We start from the raw sequence: 14,960 nt of genomic DNA, 5'->3' as shown, positions 1-14,960 counted from the left end.
TGATTTTTCACATTTCTTGCTGTAGCAAAATCATTTAGTGAAGTTGGTACCATGTCTGCTTTTGTTTCACAGGATAGTCAGGACACGTGTTAAAAATGGAATTCCTTGTTTTGAAATTGAATGGCAAAAACCAGGTTGGTGTGGTCTTATACACGCATGGGTTATCCTGTAATGTAACCAAAAACAGTGGACAAAAATCCCCTTTAAAGGAAGTGGGTAGCCAGCAGTGTGCACAAGTGACCTGTAGTACAGAGTGGACAACTGTTCTATGAACATATGCAGAAAACACACACTTAAAATCAAACTGATTAAAAATGCAAACAATGAACCCTTGGGGTGGGGGTTGTCTGTGGCAGTTGTTAGGCATGTCAGAGCAGCACTTGGTGCACGCTTGGAGGAGGGCAAAGATGTCCCTTATACTGACTTGGGACCACGACAGCACATTGGACTCCAGTTTTATTCCTTCTTGGCCCCAGCATATCACCTATATTAGGGTGGTAGTACTTCACATGGAAAAAAACCCCATGATTGGGGAATCTCAACTGCCCATGACAGACTGGTGCAAAGGGGCCTTAGCATGACCGGGGTCTGACCTCTAACCTGCTACTGACCTTTATATTTGAAAATTGTAGTTAACGACAAGGGAACTGCATTGTTTTTGCTTTGGTCCTTTCCCTTCCTCCATGCCCTCAGCCCTAATGTGCTTTTGTTAATTTTCTAGAGCATTATGTTACAGCAGATGATCAGCCCACAGAGTCCTTTGTGGTTACAGTAGAGGAAGAAGCTTTGTTTCAGGCTGCCTATCCTGACATTGTTGACTTCTATAAAGTGGAAAAGTTGAAAGTTTTGGAAAGGAAACAGAGAAGTAAGTTTGAAAGCTGACCAATGCTTAGCACTCTGTGGGCACTGCCATAACACAGATAATAAAGATATTTTCAGGACTGCATCAGCTCTTCCATAGCTGTTCATACATCATATTCAGTGGAAGATTGTGGCCCTAATAAGATTCCATCTCCTCTTTTTCATCTGCTAGCACTATAAGGTTAATTTTTGTTTTTTATTTTGACACCAAGAAACACCTATTATGTATGCTCTTTGTTTTTTCAGGTAAGAAAAATAAACCAAAAGAAAAAGAACACTCAAATATCGATGGTAACGTTGCTGATCTTCTGTCTCTGATGAATTTGCAATCTGCATGTGAAAGCTTTCCTGAGCAGGATTCCAAGTCAGATTTTAAAACTCTTCCTGATAATCAAATGCAGGAGAAAAGTATCTCCACATCTAATGATTCCCTTTTAGCTGCAGATTTTTCCACTGTAATTGTTCAGTTACAAAACCCAGTATCTACCCTTCCTCTAACTGCTTCACCCAACACTCAATATCAGAGTGTTTTAGATGACTCTCTTACTTCACCAGCACAGTTTACTCAACTCTCTGAGGCATCATCCTCTTATGTTTCTTCTGTGATAGCTGGTCTACAACTGAGTGGCATTGATTGGGATGGAACCTCATTCAGCATTTCACCAGCACATGTTGATTCTGCCTGTTGTTCAGTGTCTGAGCTTGGTGCATCTAATAATTGTATAAGCCAACCATGTACACTTCAGCACAAAACAAGGGAAAACACAAAAGATTCTGGTTCCACACAATCTGATGATGATTCTTGCATCAGTGCAGAGTATTTGGTTCCAACCCCTTCTGATCTGGTAGAACAGCTTCAGAAGTTGCCTTTAAGAGAACGAATATTTCTGAAGACGTCTGTGCAGAAAGATACTGCACTGTCTCTAAACATAGTGCAACCGAAACCTTTACAATTGTTGAAACAAATTAAAGAAACAACAATTCCTGAGACTGTTTCCACTTATCCTTCAATTCAATTAAGTGACACCACAAAAGAAATCAAAATGTTATCAGAAAAATATCTGAAAGTCTCTAGTGTACAAAATTACCAGGAACAGTACAAAACACTTGGCAACTTGGTACAAATGGAGCAAAAACACCCCAAACACAGCTGTTTGAAGTCTGTGGGTTTGAGAAGTCAAGCAACAGAGCCTTTGCACTCCGAAGGTGAATCACTGAAGTTAGCAAAGGCCACAGATAACTGTCACATTAGAAAATTCTGTACTCAAGCTACTTGGAAAACTTCCATTAAAAAGAGTGTGTGCCATGACAGACATTCTTCTAGTGAGGACAGTGATGATGGGACTATGATGGATAAAAATCAGACTTACAGAATTAAACAGCGGAGGCAACTGAATCCAGCTCAGATGAAGGAAAACATCACCAAGGAGAGGGGTAACGGAGGATCAAATCTTTCAACTAAATGGAGAGAGAAAGAAGCAAATTTAAAAATAATTAGCAATAACTTGTCAATGCAAGTATCTCCAAAACCTGCCTCGGTAGTGGAAGCTAATAGTTTTCCAAGCCCAATACTATCATTTAAAAGATTAGATTCCTGTTCTTCTCTGCAGCAAAGCAAAAATGATGACTGTGAGGTATGGGTAGATAGTCCCCTGCCTCTGTCTGAAAGGCTCAAACTAAGACTCAAAAGCAATTAGTACTTCGTTAAAAATACATTACGTTAAACAGTTAACTTGGTGTCTAAAACTCCTATGTAGTTCATGGCATTGGTATATGCAAGCTCAAGAGACACTGTATTGCGAAGTTTACATAGTCATAATTAATAGAAAGCATTGTGAAGTCCTGCTTTCTTGGTACTGAAGTTTGAAATGTAAACATTGTCAAAAGTATGCCGTTCCAGGAGTACAGCTGACATGCCCTGAAATCCATTTGCTTGTGTAGTGTTTTCTTGCCATAAGCACCATAGCCATGGACAAAATATACAACATTGATATTTTATTCCAAAGGAGGTAAGGTTTATTTAATGAAGCATTAGCCTTTTGGCTTGTAAGGATAGACCCATAATATAGTTACAATGTGCTATGCTGCTATCAGGTGTTCTCAGCAAGACAAACTGATACAACTTTTGTGTAACTGAAATTCCCCGTTGTGCTCCACTCTCTTGATGGGGTGTTAACTTTAAAACAGGCTTACAAATACTTGGTTACCAGTGGTGTTGAGCATTTTTTAAATAAATGACCAGATAAATTCAGCAGTTGAGCTTGTCTAGGGTAGAGGAATTTATTTGTCTGACATGTCCTATAATAAACTGCTAGAACACACACCTAGTCCAGAAAAGGATAAATAACCACATGAATCAGTGCCAGCTGAGTGGACTCAAAGTGAGTATTTTAGGTGCATTCTAGTTCTGTAATTGCTATCTCTACACTTTTATTTAAATGTAATTGTATTAAATTAATGTTTGTAGCTGGTGGCATTTTTTTGCTACAGAACAAGAAGAATGAAATCTCTGCAAGTTTTTACCTAAAGGCATGTCATAGCAGAGAAGAGGTTAAATTATAGGAAACCTAAAATTACATTTGCTATTGCAACTTCATTTACATGCATCACATATTTTAAATCATTGTTTGTAAAAGGAGCCTTGAAATTAGACTTAAAACAAAAAAGCAACACAGTAATTTCCACCCGTTAATACAGAGATACAGTTGACTGGGACTACATATCCCACACTACATACTATTTCCCACAGATCACCACTGAGTTCCCCATTGCTGTAGGTCAGGGGTTTGCAAGCTGGGGGTGGTGACCTCTCAAGCTGGATGTCATGAGATGGTTACGTGGGGGTCGTGAGCTGTCAGCCCATGGGTGGGCCTGCCAATGGATGGGGCTGACAGGCCTGAGCCCTTGTTAAGTTAAATTAATATTAAATTAACACACACACCCATTTTTAATTTTGGGGTGGGAGTCACAGAGGCTTGCTGTATGAAGGGGGTCACAATACAAAAAGTTTGAGAATCGCTGCGGTACGTGAAATTATGCATGACTTCATCATAGCTAGCAGCCAGTGAAGACTTTTTGATCAAGAAGCAATAATGTCAGGTTTACAGAATTTGTAGAAGTTAGAGAAAAGGAGAACCTATGATCTCAACTAATCAATCCCCTTCCCTCTTGCAGGACAGTTCTCTTCAGTATGTTTCCCAGGAAAGGGGAGAAATGGCTCCTTTACAATAACTTTCCATGAGTTCCTCTTCTGTAAAATGGGGGAAATAGTATTTCTTTACCTCACAGGTGTTTGTGAAGGTAAAATTATTTAAGTAGTGTGAGGTGTTTAGATACTACAGTAATGGAGGTGATAAGTACATAAAATAGAACGGAAAAGAGAAGCATTTAAATAGAAAACTCAAGATCTGTACCTTCTTAGGAGGGTCAAGCCTTCTTGGTCCAGCCAGGTGGCAAGAGAGAGTGATTAAAACTACTTCTGAAAATAATAGCATTTATTCTAGTTACATAAAGGAATGAAGCAAAAGAATCATTAGTATACATATGAAAAGGTGTTCATGAAATGCTTCATGAGTTTTATTATGTAGTTACTAGAAAATGTGAGTAGGGATCAGTGGTTGACTAGATCAGGACTACTACATTTTGAGAGACCAATGCTGTAAGTAACTTACAGGGTTGTCTGTCTTTTTATGTGGTTATGATTTTATCTTTTTGAAGGTATTAATTGTTTCTAAAACTGCCCATTGATTTTGGAGACTGAATGATGGAAGAAGAACTGTACTTTCTTTACCTAGGAAAAAAGAAAGATGCAGCTCCTACTCTTTTGCTTTGATGGAATAAGATTTGGAATTTTTAAGCATTTAAAACAAGTGTCCTCTCCATTTTGTGACCATTTTCCTATTTTTCCCTTTTGGAATATGGGACCTGATGATTATTAGACATTATAAGTGTTCTCCGAGGATGTTCCACTGCAGTCATGAATTTTGCTTGGCCTCTGTAACGGCATAGATGGATGATATCTTGTTAGTATTTTGTCAGGATTCTGATTTGAACCCACTTCCTTGGATGATGGAGGTCAGATATGTAAAATATATCAAAGATTCCGGCACTGCAGAGAATACATGTATTCTTGGAATCCCTGTAAGAGCCACATTCAGTCCCACAACTCAGGTTCAGGTATGTGCAACAGACAGGAAATATATAATTTCTAATGTCTGATTCATCTCTACCTTTCATAAGCTTTACACCTGTTTAACTCCATTATCAGGAGCAACTGTGGTGAAGACATACACCAATGTGAGAGGAAAACAGTCCTAAGATAGTTCAGCTCACCCTTGCATTGAGTTAGAACAGACCATATAGCCTTGTGCTGGTAAATCTGTTAAGTAAAGCTTGAAACATCTTTCCAATGAAGAAACTCACCTGTGTTAGAAATGTTACTTTTCTGTTTTGTCATCTTGCATTAAATATGCTGAATCTAATTAGGAGACTGTTAGGCCAGTAAACCTTTTGTCCTATACTGAATAAGGATTGTGGTAGTGCTAGACTTCTAAATGAACATCTAGACATACAATAATACGTAATATTTTCCATCTAATTGTATCATTTGTATTGAAGACCAAGATATGTGTTTACCTTTATTATGCTTGTTGTATCTGAATTTTTTTCAAAAAGTTCTTAGTGTTGTGGACAAAAGTAATTAAGTGTTTGAAAATGTAATTAATTATATATTGCAAAATATAATTTGTACCAAAACAATCTCTTCATGATTTTAACTTAATGTGGCTCTTTTTTCTATTAAACTAATAGGTTTTTTATTAATTTCTGTGGAAAATATAAGTGTTAAACTAGCGAAGAGAAGTTTACACTCTCTACTGTACAGTGAGACTTGCAAGGGGAAAAAAATCAGAGCATTATACAGTTTAAACAGCCGTGTTTAATAGTTCATGCTACAAAATTGTTCTCATGTTTGCATTCACTTGCTCACTGTCTGTCCCTGTGACTCTTAGTTATTTATCCATAGTGGCACTGTTTCAAAGGGAAAGACTGAGGGAGCCCCACATCAGAATACCTCTTAGCTAGATTTGGCGGAATCTGATTTTATTTGATAAATTTGACAGATAATATTGATGTTTATTTTTAATCTTTTTTTTCTGATAGGCTTGTTCTGGGCACACCTACCAGATCGGGCCCCACACATTAGTTAGATGTGTGAACACCTATCTTTCCCAGTCTGTGAATCGCTTGGGGGCTTAGGCAGGAGATGGGTGTCCAGATGCCTAGAGCGAGGCAGCAGTGTGCATGCCTAGAGGCAGAAACATAGGTATTGAGGGAACTTTTTACCCCAAAAAACTTAGGTGCCAATGAGTTTAGGAGCCTACATGGTTCAGCAGGAGTTTGTGAATCACAGTGAACCCTAAAACTGGGACTTAGGTGCCTCAGTATTATGAATCTTGGCTTAAGTGCTTGTGCTAAAGAGCTCTGCCTAATTAGGGCCTAGTTCTGTGCAAAAAACACAAAGGAAGGGGAGACTTGGCCCTTTTTTTCCTGGAAGGAAGGGAGAAAACCCAGCTGAAACTGCTTCTGCATTGGTAGAAAGAAGCATTAATTGTTCTGTGTGCTACTCTTAGCCCCAGTGTGATGTACAGATTCCACATCATTTGGTCTTTTAGCAAGTGCAATGCTAGTGCACTATTCTAAATTCAGTCAAGTCACATCGGCAGCTCTGTCTAGGCTGCTAATGGAGGTATTTTTCTTAATTGTCTCAGGTAAATAATGGACACGCAAACCACCTACAAGCTAAAGCAGGAGGGCTTCTAATTTACTTATTTACTATGTTTTCAACACCTAGTCTCCATCTTGCAAAGAAAAATAGGCTACACCACACAAAAAGTACTGCACTTCTAGTATTACTCTAACAGACCTGCTCTTTTCAACCACCCTGATACACTTTAAGGAAAATCCCAAAATAAACCATCAACTTGTAGTAATGTGAAAAATAGCAAATTTCCTCTGCAGGAAGTAATTCCTACAAGGTATACATTTCTTTAGCAGCATACATAATCGAATGAGATGAATCGGCCAGATAACCAAAATGAAAATGCATTTAAGATGATCGACTCATGGTAATACAAACAGAACGTGTCAAGCTTTTCTATATCACCAGTGTATTAACCATACTATGTCCAACATGGAGATGATGCAAGCAAATACATTGTGGCCTTCCTTTTGATGTCTTGCTGCCTCAACTCCAAGCACCTGATACAGAGACCATTGACTGACTAGAGAAGGCAGCAGCAAATTTGTTTTGACATGATGACACCCATAATAATGACCATTTTACTGGTAATTGTCTTGAAGTTGTCATGCATTCATCTTCACTGCATTTACCTTTAACAGAAAAGATGAATGTCAGTCACTCAAGATGTGCACAGCATTGCTAGGATCAGAATATATATATATATATATATATATATGTAACATTTTTCTATGATAGAAAATTAAGAAAATCTGTCAATAGCTAAATTCTGGTAAAGCAGTTGTGGGAGGGGGGTTTGGGGGGGGGGAGAGGAGGAAGGGACATTTTGCATAGTTGATGTGTGTGTGTCATTAAAACCTTTGTAGTCCATTCAGCTCCCAGCTTGTGACTGTTGGATCTGGGTTCATGGTCCCATGAACAATATTAAACCTTTTCCCTCACTTTGGATTGTTCCCAATCCTTAGGACTGGGTAGTCATTGTAGCTAGAACCTAGGAATTTCTAAATTTGCCCACATTGTCTGACAAATGTATGTCTATGAAAACTAAAATTGTTAAAAATGATGTTGCTCAAATAAATTTCTCTACTCGTGATTTAAACCAAAATAGATGACTGACTAAAATCCATGAATCTGATCTAAATTGTAGGTAACTATTTTCACTGGGTAAAATTTTCAAAATGACTCGTCTCCTTTTCAAATGTGATTTTTGGCATTTAGGAACCTAAGTCTCCCATCCCCAAGTTCTTAAAATCATATTTGAGAAGGGGGCTGCTAAATAATTCAGGCCCTTTTGAAATTTTTACCCACAATCTTCATTTTTAATGGATAAAATTAAAAGGTTAGCTATTAATCTGCACGTGAGAAACTCAGTTTATTATCTGAACCTAGGAGCTGAGTGAACAGTAGTACTGGTTATATCACACATTTTAGCAGTTTTAAGAATGCAAATTAGTTTGTTTCCTGAAGGAGAGAGTGCTAAATCCGCCACTGACTTTTACTGTTTTGTCAGTAGCACTTAGGCTGCAACAAGCTCCAGTAATATTACTAACTGCAGCTTCCTTTTATCTGTTGATGTAATATAACAGGGTTTAACACCTTCTTAGACATGAAAAGGTCTTATCTTGTCTCGGATAACAGCTCCCATTAATCTTTCTCACCATGGGATTTTCTATGTTTCATCCCAACAGCAATAGCCCAAAACCAGCCTTCGCAAATTTGCAGGGCTCAATTCAATACTCCCCTTCTAAGATTAGGAACCTTTTACTGATAACTGTCTTAAACTTGAAGTTGTCATGCGTTCATCTTTTCTGTTAAAGGTAAATGCAGTGAAGATGAATGTCAGTCACTCATGATGTGCACAGCATTGCTAGGGTCAGAATATATATGTAACATTTTTCTATGATAGAAGTGAAGTAAATCTGTCAATAGCTAAATTCTGGTAAAGCAGTTGGGGGGAGAGGGACTTTTGCATAGTAGATGGCCCATTCCATATGCATATAGCCCCACATTTGCATTATTCAGATGAGTTTCTGAAAGGCTCCCATGGACTTGAAGCTTAAAAGGAGCAAGAGTTGAGTTTACAAATGTTTTTACAGTTGCCACATAATGTATGCTATGTGAACTGTTTCCTTTTGTTGATATTGTGCTACATACTTAGTGATAGCTCAGACATTTAAAATTGTCTTGGTTTCTGTTGGTGCTAATAGTGATTTTTACATTTTCAACTGTAGAACCTACAGTTTGGTCAATGACTTTGCAGGAATCACTGAAGCCAATAAGTGCTGATTTTAGTGGAGGTAGGACAAGGCCCTATGGATGCAACACCAGCTCATGCTTAAGCTCAAAACTGAAGAAGTGTTGAGCTGAGTCAGGCCTTGGGTGAAAAATTCAGGGAAAACACCATTGCTTCCAGAAGATTCAGTAGGTGATCCTTTTTTCTGTGAGTTATTACTGAGCCAATGCCCCAGCATGGCATAAGGTGGCCCTGTGCTACTGGAGGTACACCTCTACCCCAATATAACGTGACCCGATATAACACCAATTCAGATATAACGCGGTAAAGCAGTGCTCTGGAGGGATGGGGCTGCGCACTCTGACGGATCAAAGCAAGTTCGATATAACGCAGTTTCACCTATAACACGGTAAGATATTTTGGCTCCCGAGGACAGTGTTATATCAGAGTAGAGGTGTACTGTCTTTCAGATGAGCTGAAGGGTGAAGGAGTGAAAACTTACAGACATTAAAGACTCCATTGCACTCTTTGGGTGCAGGTGTCCTAACCCCAATATCTAGACTATATTTCAGTTTGATTACATTTTTCTTTACTTAAGTTTCTCTTGTAGTTGAGCTGGTGAGAGTACATTCTTCATTTTCTATCCTAAATTGTCATATAGTATTTCTCTGTGCTGGAAAGCTCTACTTCAGTGGTAGGTGAAGTGGTCTTTCTCACACAGAGCCATCCAGATACAAGGTTCCTCTAACTGCTTTTCTGCATATCTTTATATGTACCTCCATATTGCTCACCGCTTGAAATCCATACAGAGAGGAGAGAATTTGGCTATACAAGAAGAAATTCAGATATTTCCCCATGACCATACTTCAATTTTATCAGTACATATAGGGCAGATATCATGTCATCGTGTGTGTATCGTATTTAGCATAATAGAATCCTTGTCCTGATTGGAAGTTTGGGTTCTACTATAATATAATTTAATAATCCTAATGTGCACATATCCCAGTATTTATTCCAGATCTTCTACACAGATATTTGCTTGTAGAGTCGATAGATCTTAATTTTACTGAAAATATTTGCTTTGATAACAGCCTTTAGGTGAGATTTTGTGTTTTGAGCCCCATGCATTTTAATACTGACTGCAAGAATGTCTATGGGAAAACACCTGGTATATGATCATCCCATAGATTCATGCACACAGCTGAGTCAATGAGAGTTGTACATGTGCATCTGCAGGCATGATCAGGACCCCTTTCTTTATATAACTGATGATCTCCTGTGATCTATATGATTTATGTGATGTGTACTGTTTCCTTTTGCAAACAGGGTTTTCCTTATGCAGTACACAGATGGGCATATGGAGAGGAAAACCCTGTTTTTAGATACTGTGCATAAGGAGAGCAGGCTTCACAAACAATAGAAACTCCTGACTGATTTGCATGCAGTGGTCCAGCAGGTCTGCACAGTTGGTGCCACAGAGGGCAGCTCATTCCCAGTTCTGCTAGCCTAGCCTAACATCCAAAACTCTGTGGAGCCCTAGCAGAAGGGCACCAGTAGAGTCCTAGGATCGGGGGAAAGGGGAAGATTGTAATGTTGGGGCCTACAAATTTACCCTAATTGTGAGCTCAACTAAAAAGTATGTACAAGTTCATAAGATGTCACAGTAACCTATGATGATAAATGATGGCAAAAGATAAAGAGAGACTGAATTAGTCCAAACTAAAAGGCTTACTGGTAACTCAAGGACTACTTTAAGATCATTCTTGATAAATAAGAAAAATGTGGAACCAGAAATCAGTGAACCAAAATTGGTGTGTCAAAAATTAGGCCTAATTGGTAAACAAAATAATAAGGGGATGGACTATTCTGCCCACTGTCCCCTTTGTAGGTCCTTTAAGGAGAAATATTGGCTACTGGAGTGAGCTTCACCATCATGGCTGCTGCCCCCACCATCTCCTGGGACTGTATTCCTCCTGATCCTGAGGGATGTCCAGGCCAGAGAGAGGGACCCAGACAACATTGTCACCTCCACCAGCCCCAGCTAAATCTGAAGTACCACCTGGGATGAAATGGGATTGGATTTTAACAATAGCAACAATGACAGCTCCAACCCATCCTCTCTTTTCCCCAAAAGGACAATTACTATCCTTGATACCATCTAAGAAAGTGTCAAACAAGAGGTGTTTCCTTCTAAAAACTCTTTCCTGGGTAAGGAAAAACGGGAACAAGGAAAGTTAAAATAAAAGCCATATTTAATACTTTACATTTCAAATGCTCTGTTTTTCTTTCTTCTCTGTATCTTTTAATAAAAAGTTAAAATAATTTTAAGGGTGTGTTTGCCATGGTACTAAGCAGGTTCTATACCACACCCTGAACCTTGTTTACAACTGTTTAATGTTGGACAGTGACAGGGTTATGTTAATATCTTTAGCCCATATAGTTCATCTAAAATACAACAGGGGCATTCCTCCTTTCCATGTGGACAGGCTGAAGGAGAAATCTATATTAAGTGGACATGCTGATCTCATGTTTCCAATGCTTAGGGCTGATAACACAGCAGAACAAGGAACTTGCACCCATCATATAGTTATTTTCCTTTTTAAAAAATCCTTGCACTATTCTATTTGATACAGAATATTTCTTATTTTTTAAAAAGTCCTGAGGTCTCTCATATTAACTGCTATCTGTATACTTTGTGAATATTGTTTATTATTTTTCTTCCATGATATACAAAATATATTGCACTGTGGGTGCCTTAAAACACACAATGTGAATAACTGCTACCACCATAAATATCTACAACACCCATGCTCAAGAAGTCAGCCTACCCTTTCCTCAAAAGCCCTAGGAAAAAATGGAGTTTGCAGCCTCCCCAGAGGGTTAACAAATCCAGGTTCCAACAAATGAAGGAGTGCTGGGGAATAATTTCCAGTGTTCCCATCCCTCATAAAAAACACCCTGCTAGCCAACCCCTCTTTTGATAAATGTTGGGCACAATATATCCACTTCTTTGCTCTTGCTTTGTAGTGATTCAAATGTTTACACATGCACTTTTAAACTCAGGTTAAATTATATACAGCAGCTCCCATTGACCCAAATCAGCCAACCGTGGCCAGTAGGAGCCGCGATCGGCCGGACCTGCGGACGGGGCAGGTAAACAAACTGGCCAGGCCCTCCAGGGGCTTTCCCTACACAAGTGGCGACCTCAGTTTGAGAAACACTGCCATAGCTCATGCATTGCTAGCACAACAGCTTTTAATTTGCTAGCCTCAGAAAGGATTGGCAATTTTATTAAACAATGCAAATTACAGTAATGGTTGCTTCCATCAAATTCTGAAATATATGTAATTTCCTTCTGTTGTAATGTATTTACAGTGTTTCTGCATTTTAAACTTTAAAGTTCAAACATTTTAAACTGAGTGGGGAAATAAAGATCCCCATCCCGAGATATGTGCCACATGAGCTGAGGTGCTGTGTGTAGCGCATTGCAGAACTGGGCCCTAAAATGTAAGTTGGAAGGACATGGAAGTGACGTAGATGCTGGGGATGAGGGAGGATAGAATTTTGCAGAAGACCTTTCTAAATGAATATACCTCTAAATACTAAAGAAATGTTATTTGTCACAGACGATAGAAGTTTGTAAGACTAACATCTAGAAAAATTCTTAGCCCTTAAACTTTGCTCATTATAACTTTTAACGGATCATTGACATGTTCGGTTCATATAAAATGTCTATATTTTCCAATGTCATATATTGATTTAGAATGGTAGAGTTATTTCAGCCTGCAGCGTAATAATTAAAAAGAGTGTCCTGCTTATAAGGCATTACAAATAAACCATTTTTATAGTTACCAACACTCCAAGCAACATTGCCAAACCTGTCAGTTAACTGTAATGACACCATTATGTGATCACTATTTATTTATAGATTGCCTGAAGAATTCATTGTGGAATAATTCTGAGTAATAGAGTATTGTGTAATTAGCCAAATAAATCTAAAAGGTAACAAAACCCACAAGAAGATAAATTTGTTGTCTTTTGCTTGTTCTTTTCAACTAATTCAGGGTAATTTGAACCTTTCACAGAAAGGTGATAATGAAAGATTTGTTCTCAGCAACATTATGGCAGGTGATTTGCATTTTAAAGTTTGACACATTTATAGACCTTTTGATCTTTTTTCCCCCTCCCCTCTCCCCAACTACATTGTACCAGGTGGAAAATCTTGAAGTGATAAACTAGTTTCAAAAGCATCCTGGAAAACATACATCAGCAAAAGTGAATATTCATATATTTGTAGAATTGTATGGTCAGGAAGCATAGTTAGATCATGTAGTCTGACCTTTTGTATAACACAGGCCAAAAATATTTTGAATATATGATGTTAGATATTTATCTAGGGGGAAAAAATCCTCCTGGAAGGGTTTAAGGGAAATACAAGGCTTGAGCCAATGTCCCCAGAAGTCAAGATCAGACTCATTTATCTGTAGTTTGAATTGTATTGTTTTTATATCTTACAATACAATCCATTTTTGGGAGTAGGTGTGTGTGGTCACTGGTTTAGTATTCTGGGCTGAAAGGCAAAGCCTTGAAAAAGACAGAAACGAAAACAGGGAGCTTATCCACCCCAGGACTGCAAACAGGTAAAATGAAGCTTGTCACCTAGAGCTTGTAAGTGATTTTTTAAAATTAAAATTCCTAACAGTTCTTTTGAACTATAAACCCAAAACATAGACTGGGAACTTGTCTAGATTGCAGCTAATTAGTTGAACTACAAATATTTTCTCTCATTTAATGCAATAGAAGATATCCTCACCTTTTTATCAAAATGGCCGATCAGAGAACTGAATTCAAGGAACTCATCTAATCCTGGGCTTAACATTGATTCCCTTTGTAGCCTTGGTTAAGTCACTCAATGTCCCTGCCTCAGTTTCGCTATCTGTTCAAAGGGGGTAATTAATACTTTCTTTATGGTGTTTTTCATCTCAAAGGAAGGTAAGCATCATTCTACAGATAGGGCAAAATACTTCCCCTCTCTGTATCTAGCTAACTGGTCAGTGCCAGAGCTAGGAACAGATCACAGGTCTCCTGACTTCCAGTCACTTGCCCTATCAGAGGGCTCACACTGCCTCCCATAATCAGGGGCGGCTCTAGACATTTCGCCGCCCCAAGCACGGCGGCATGACGCGGGGGGCACTCTGCCAGTCGCCGGGAGGGTGACAGGCGGCTCGGGTGGACCTCTCGCAGGCCGGAGCCACGGGACCAGCGGACCCTCCGCAGGCACGTCCACCAAAGCTGCGGGACCAGCAGACCCGCCGCAGGCACACCTGCGGGAGGTCCACTGGAGCCGCCTGCCGCCCTCCCGGCGACTGGCAGAGCGCCCTCCGCAGCATGCCGCCACAAGCACGCACTTGGCGTGCTGTGGCCTGGAGCCGCCCCTGCCCATAATATTTACAAACTTTAAAGGGGTGTTAAGATTATTAGTTATTGTTTGACAAGTTCTTTTAAGATAGAAAGGGTTTATACAAGTGCTAAATTACTTTTTGATAATATATTTATATTTTAACATATATATTTAATATGTATTGTATAGGCCATTCTTCTGTTTTCTCCATTAAATGGTCCTGGCAGCTTTTAGGAGAATTACGTTCTAGTAGCACTTCCTAGAAAATTCAGTTACTGGTACACTTTGATCTCCAAAAGGTAGGTATGTGTCTGTGTTGTTTCAATTTCAGCCCTTCAGTGAGCATCAGATCTCAGTCAAGAGTCTTACATTGATGAATGTGCATTAGAGCCTGACAGAGCAGGTCAATGTTAGGGAAACTCAAGATTCCCTATGGTCCTGTTTGTTTCTGTCCCACTTGCCAATATGTACTTTTGTAAATTGTTTCTGTAGAGGACTTGGATAGTTTTAAAGGAATATTGTCATAGCGTCCTCGAGGATTAGATTTAACTCCTTGCAGTTGGTGTCTATATTTATCAAGTTATTATTTGTATTACAGTAGCACCTAGAGGCCCCAAATGTGATCAAGGACCCATTGTGCTGAGCTCCAGAGAAATACCTAGAAAGAGAGAGTCCTTGCCCTGAAGAGGTTACAATGCAAATAGACA

General features: G+C 39.0%; 1 protein-coding gene across 3 annotated transcripts in view; it reads left to right on the top strand.

Moving 5' to 3' along the window:
- GEN1 (GEN1 Holliday junction 5' flap endonuclease) overlaps positions 1 to 5,568 on the top strand; it is a 49,507-nt gene extending 43,939 nt beyond the window's left edge. For all 3 annotated transcript variants that reach the window (XM_045010218.1, XM_045010217.1, XM_045010215.1), the window contains 3 exons: positions 73 to 134; positions 722 to 865; positions 1,108 to 5,568. In XM_045010218.1, the coding sequence (XP_044866153.1) occupies positions 73 to 134; positions 722 to 865; positions 1,108 to 2,558 (1,657 nt within the window). In that variant the 3' untranslated portion in view covers positions 2,559 to 5,568. The remainder of the gene's footprint in view (positions 1 to 72; positions 135 to 721; positions 866 to 1,107) is intronic.
- Positions 5,569 to 14,960: the final 9,392 nt, after the last annotated feature.

Source organism: Mauremys mutica, chromosome 3 (genome assembly GCF_020497125.1).
Source record: "Mauremys mutica isolate MM-2020 ecotype Southern chromosome 3, ASM2049712v1, whole genome shotgun sequence".
Classification (NCBI taxonomy): Eukaryota; Metazoa; Chordata; order Testudines; family Geoemydidae; genus Mauremys; species Mauremys mutica.
This window is presented reverse-complemented; position numbering and strand designations above follow the sequence as displayed.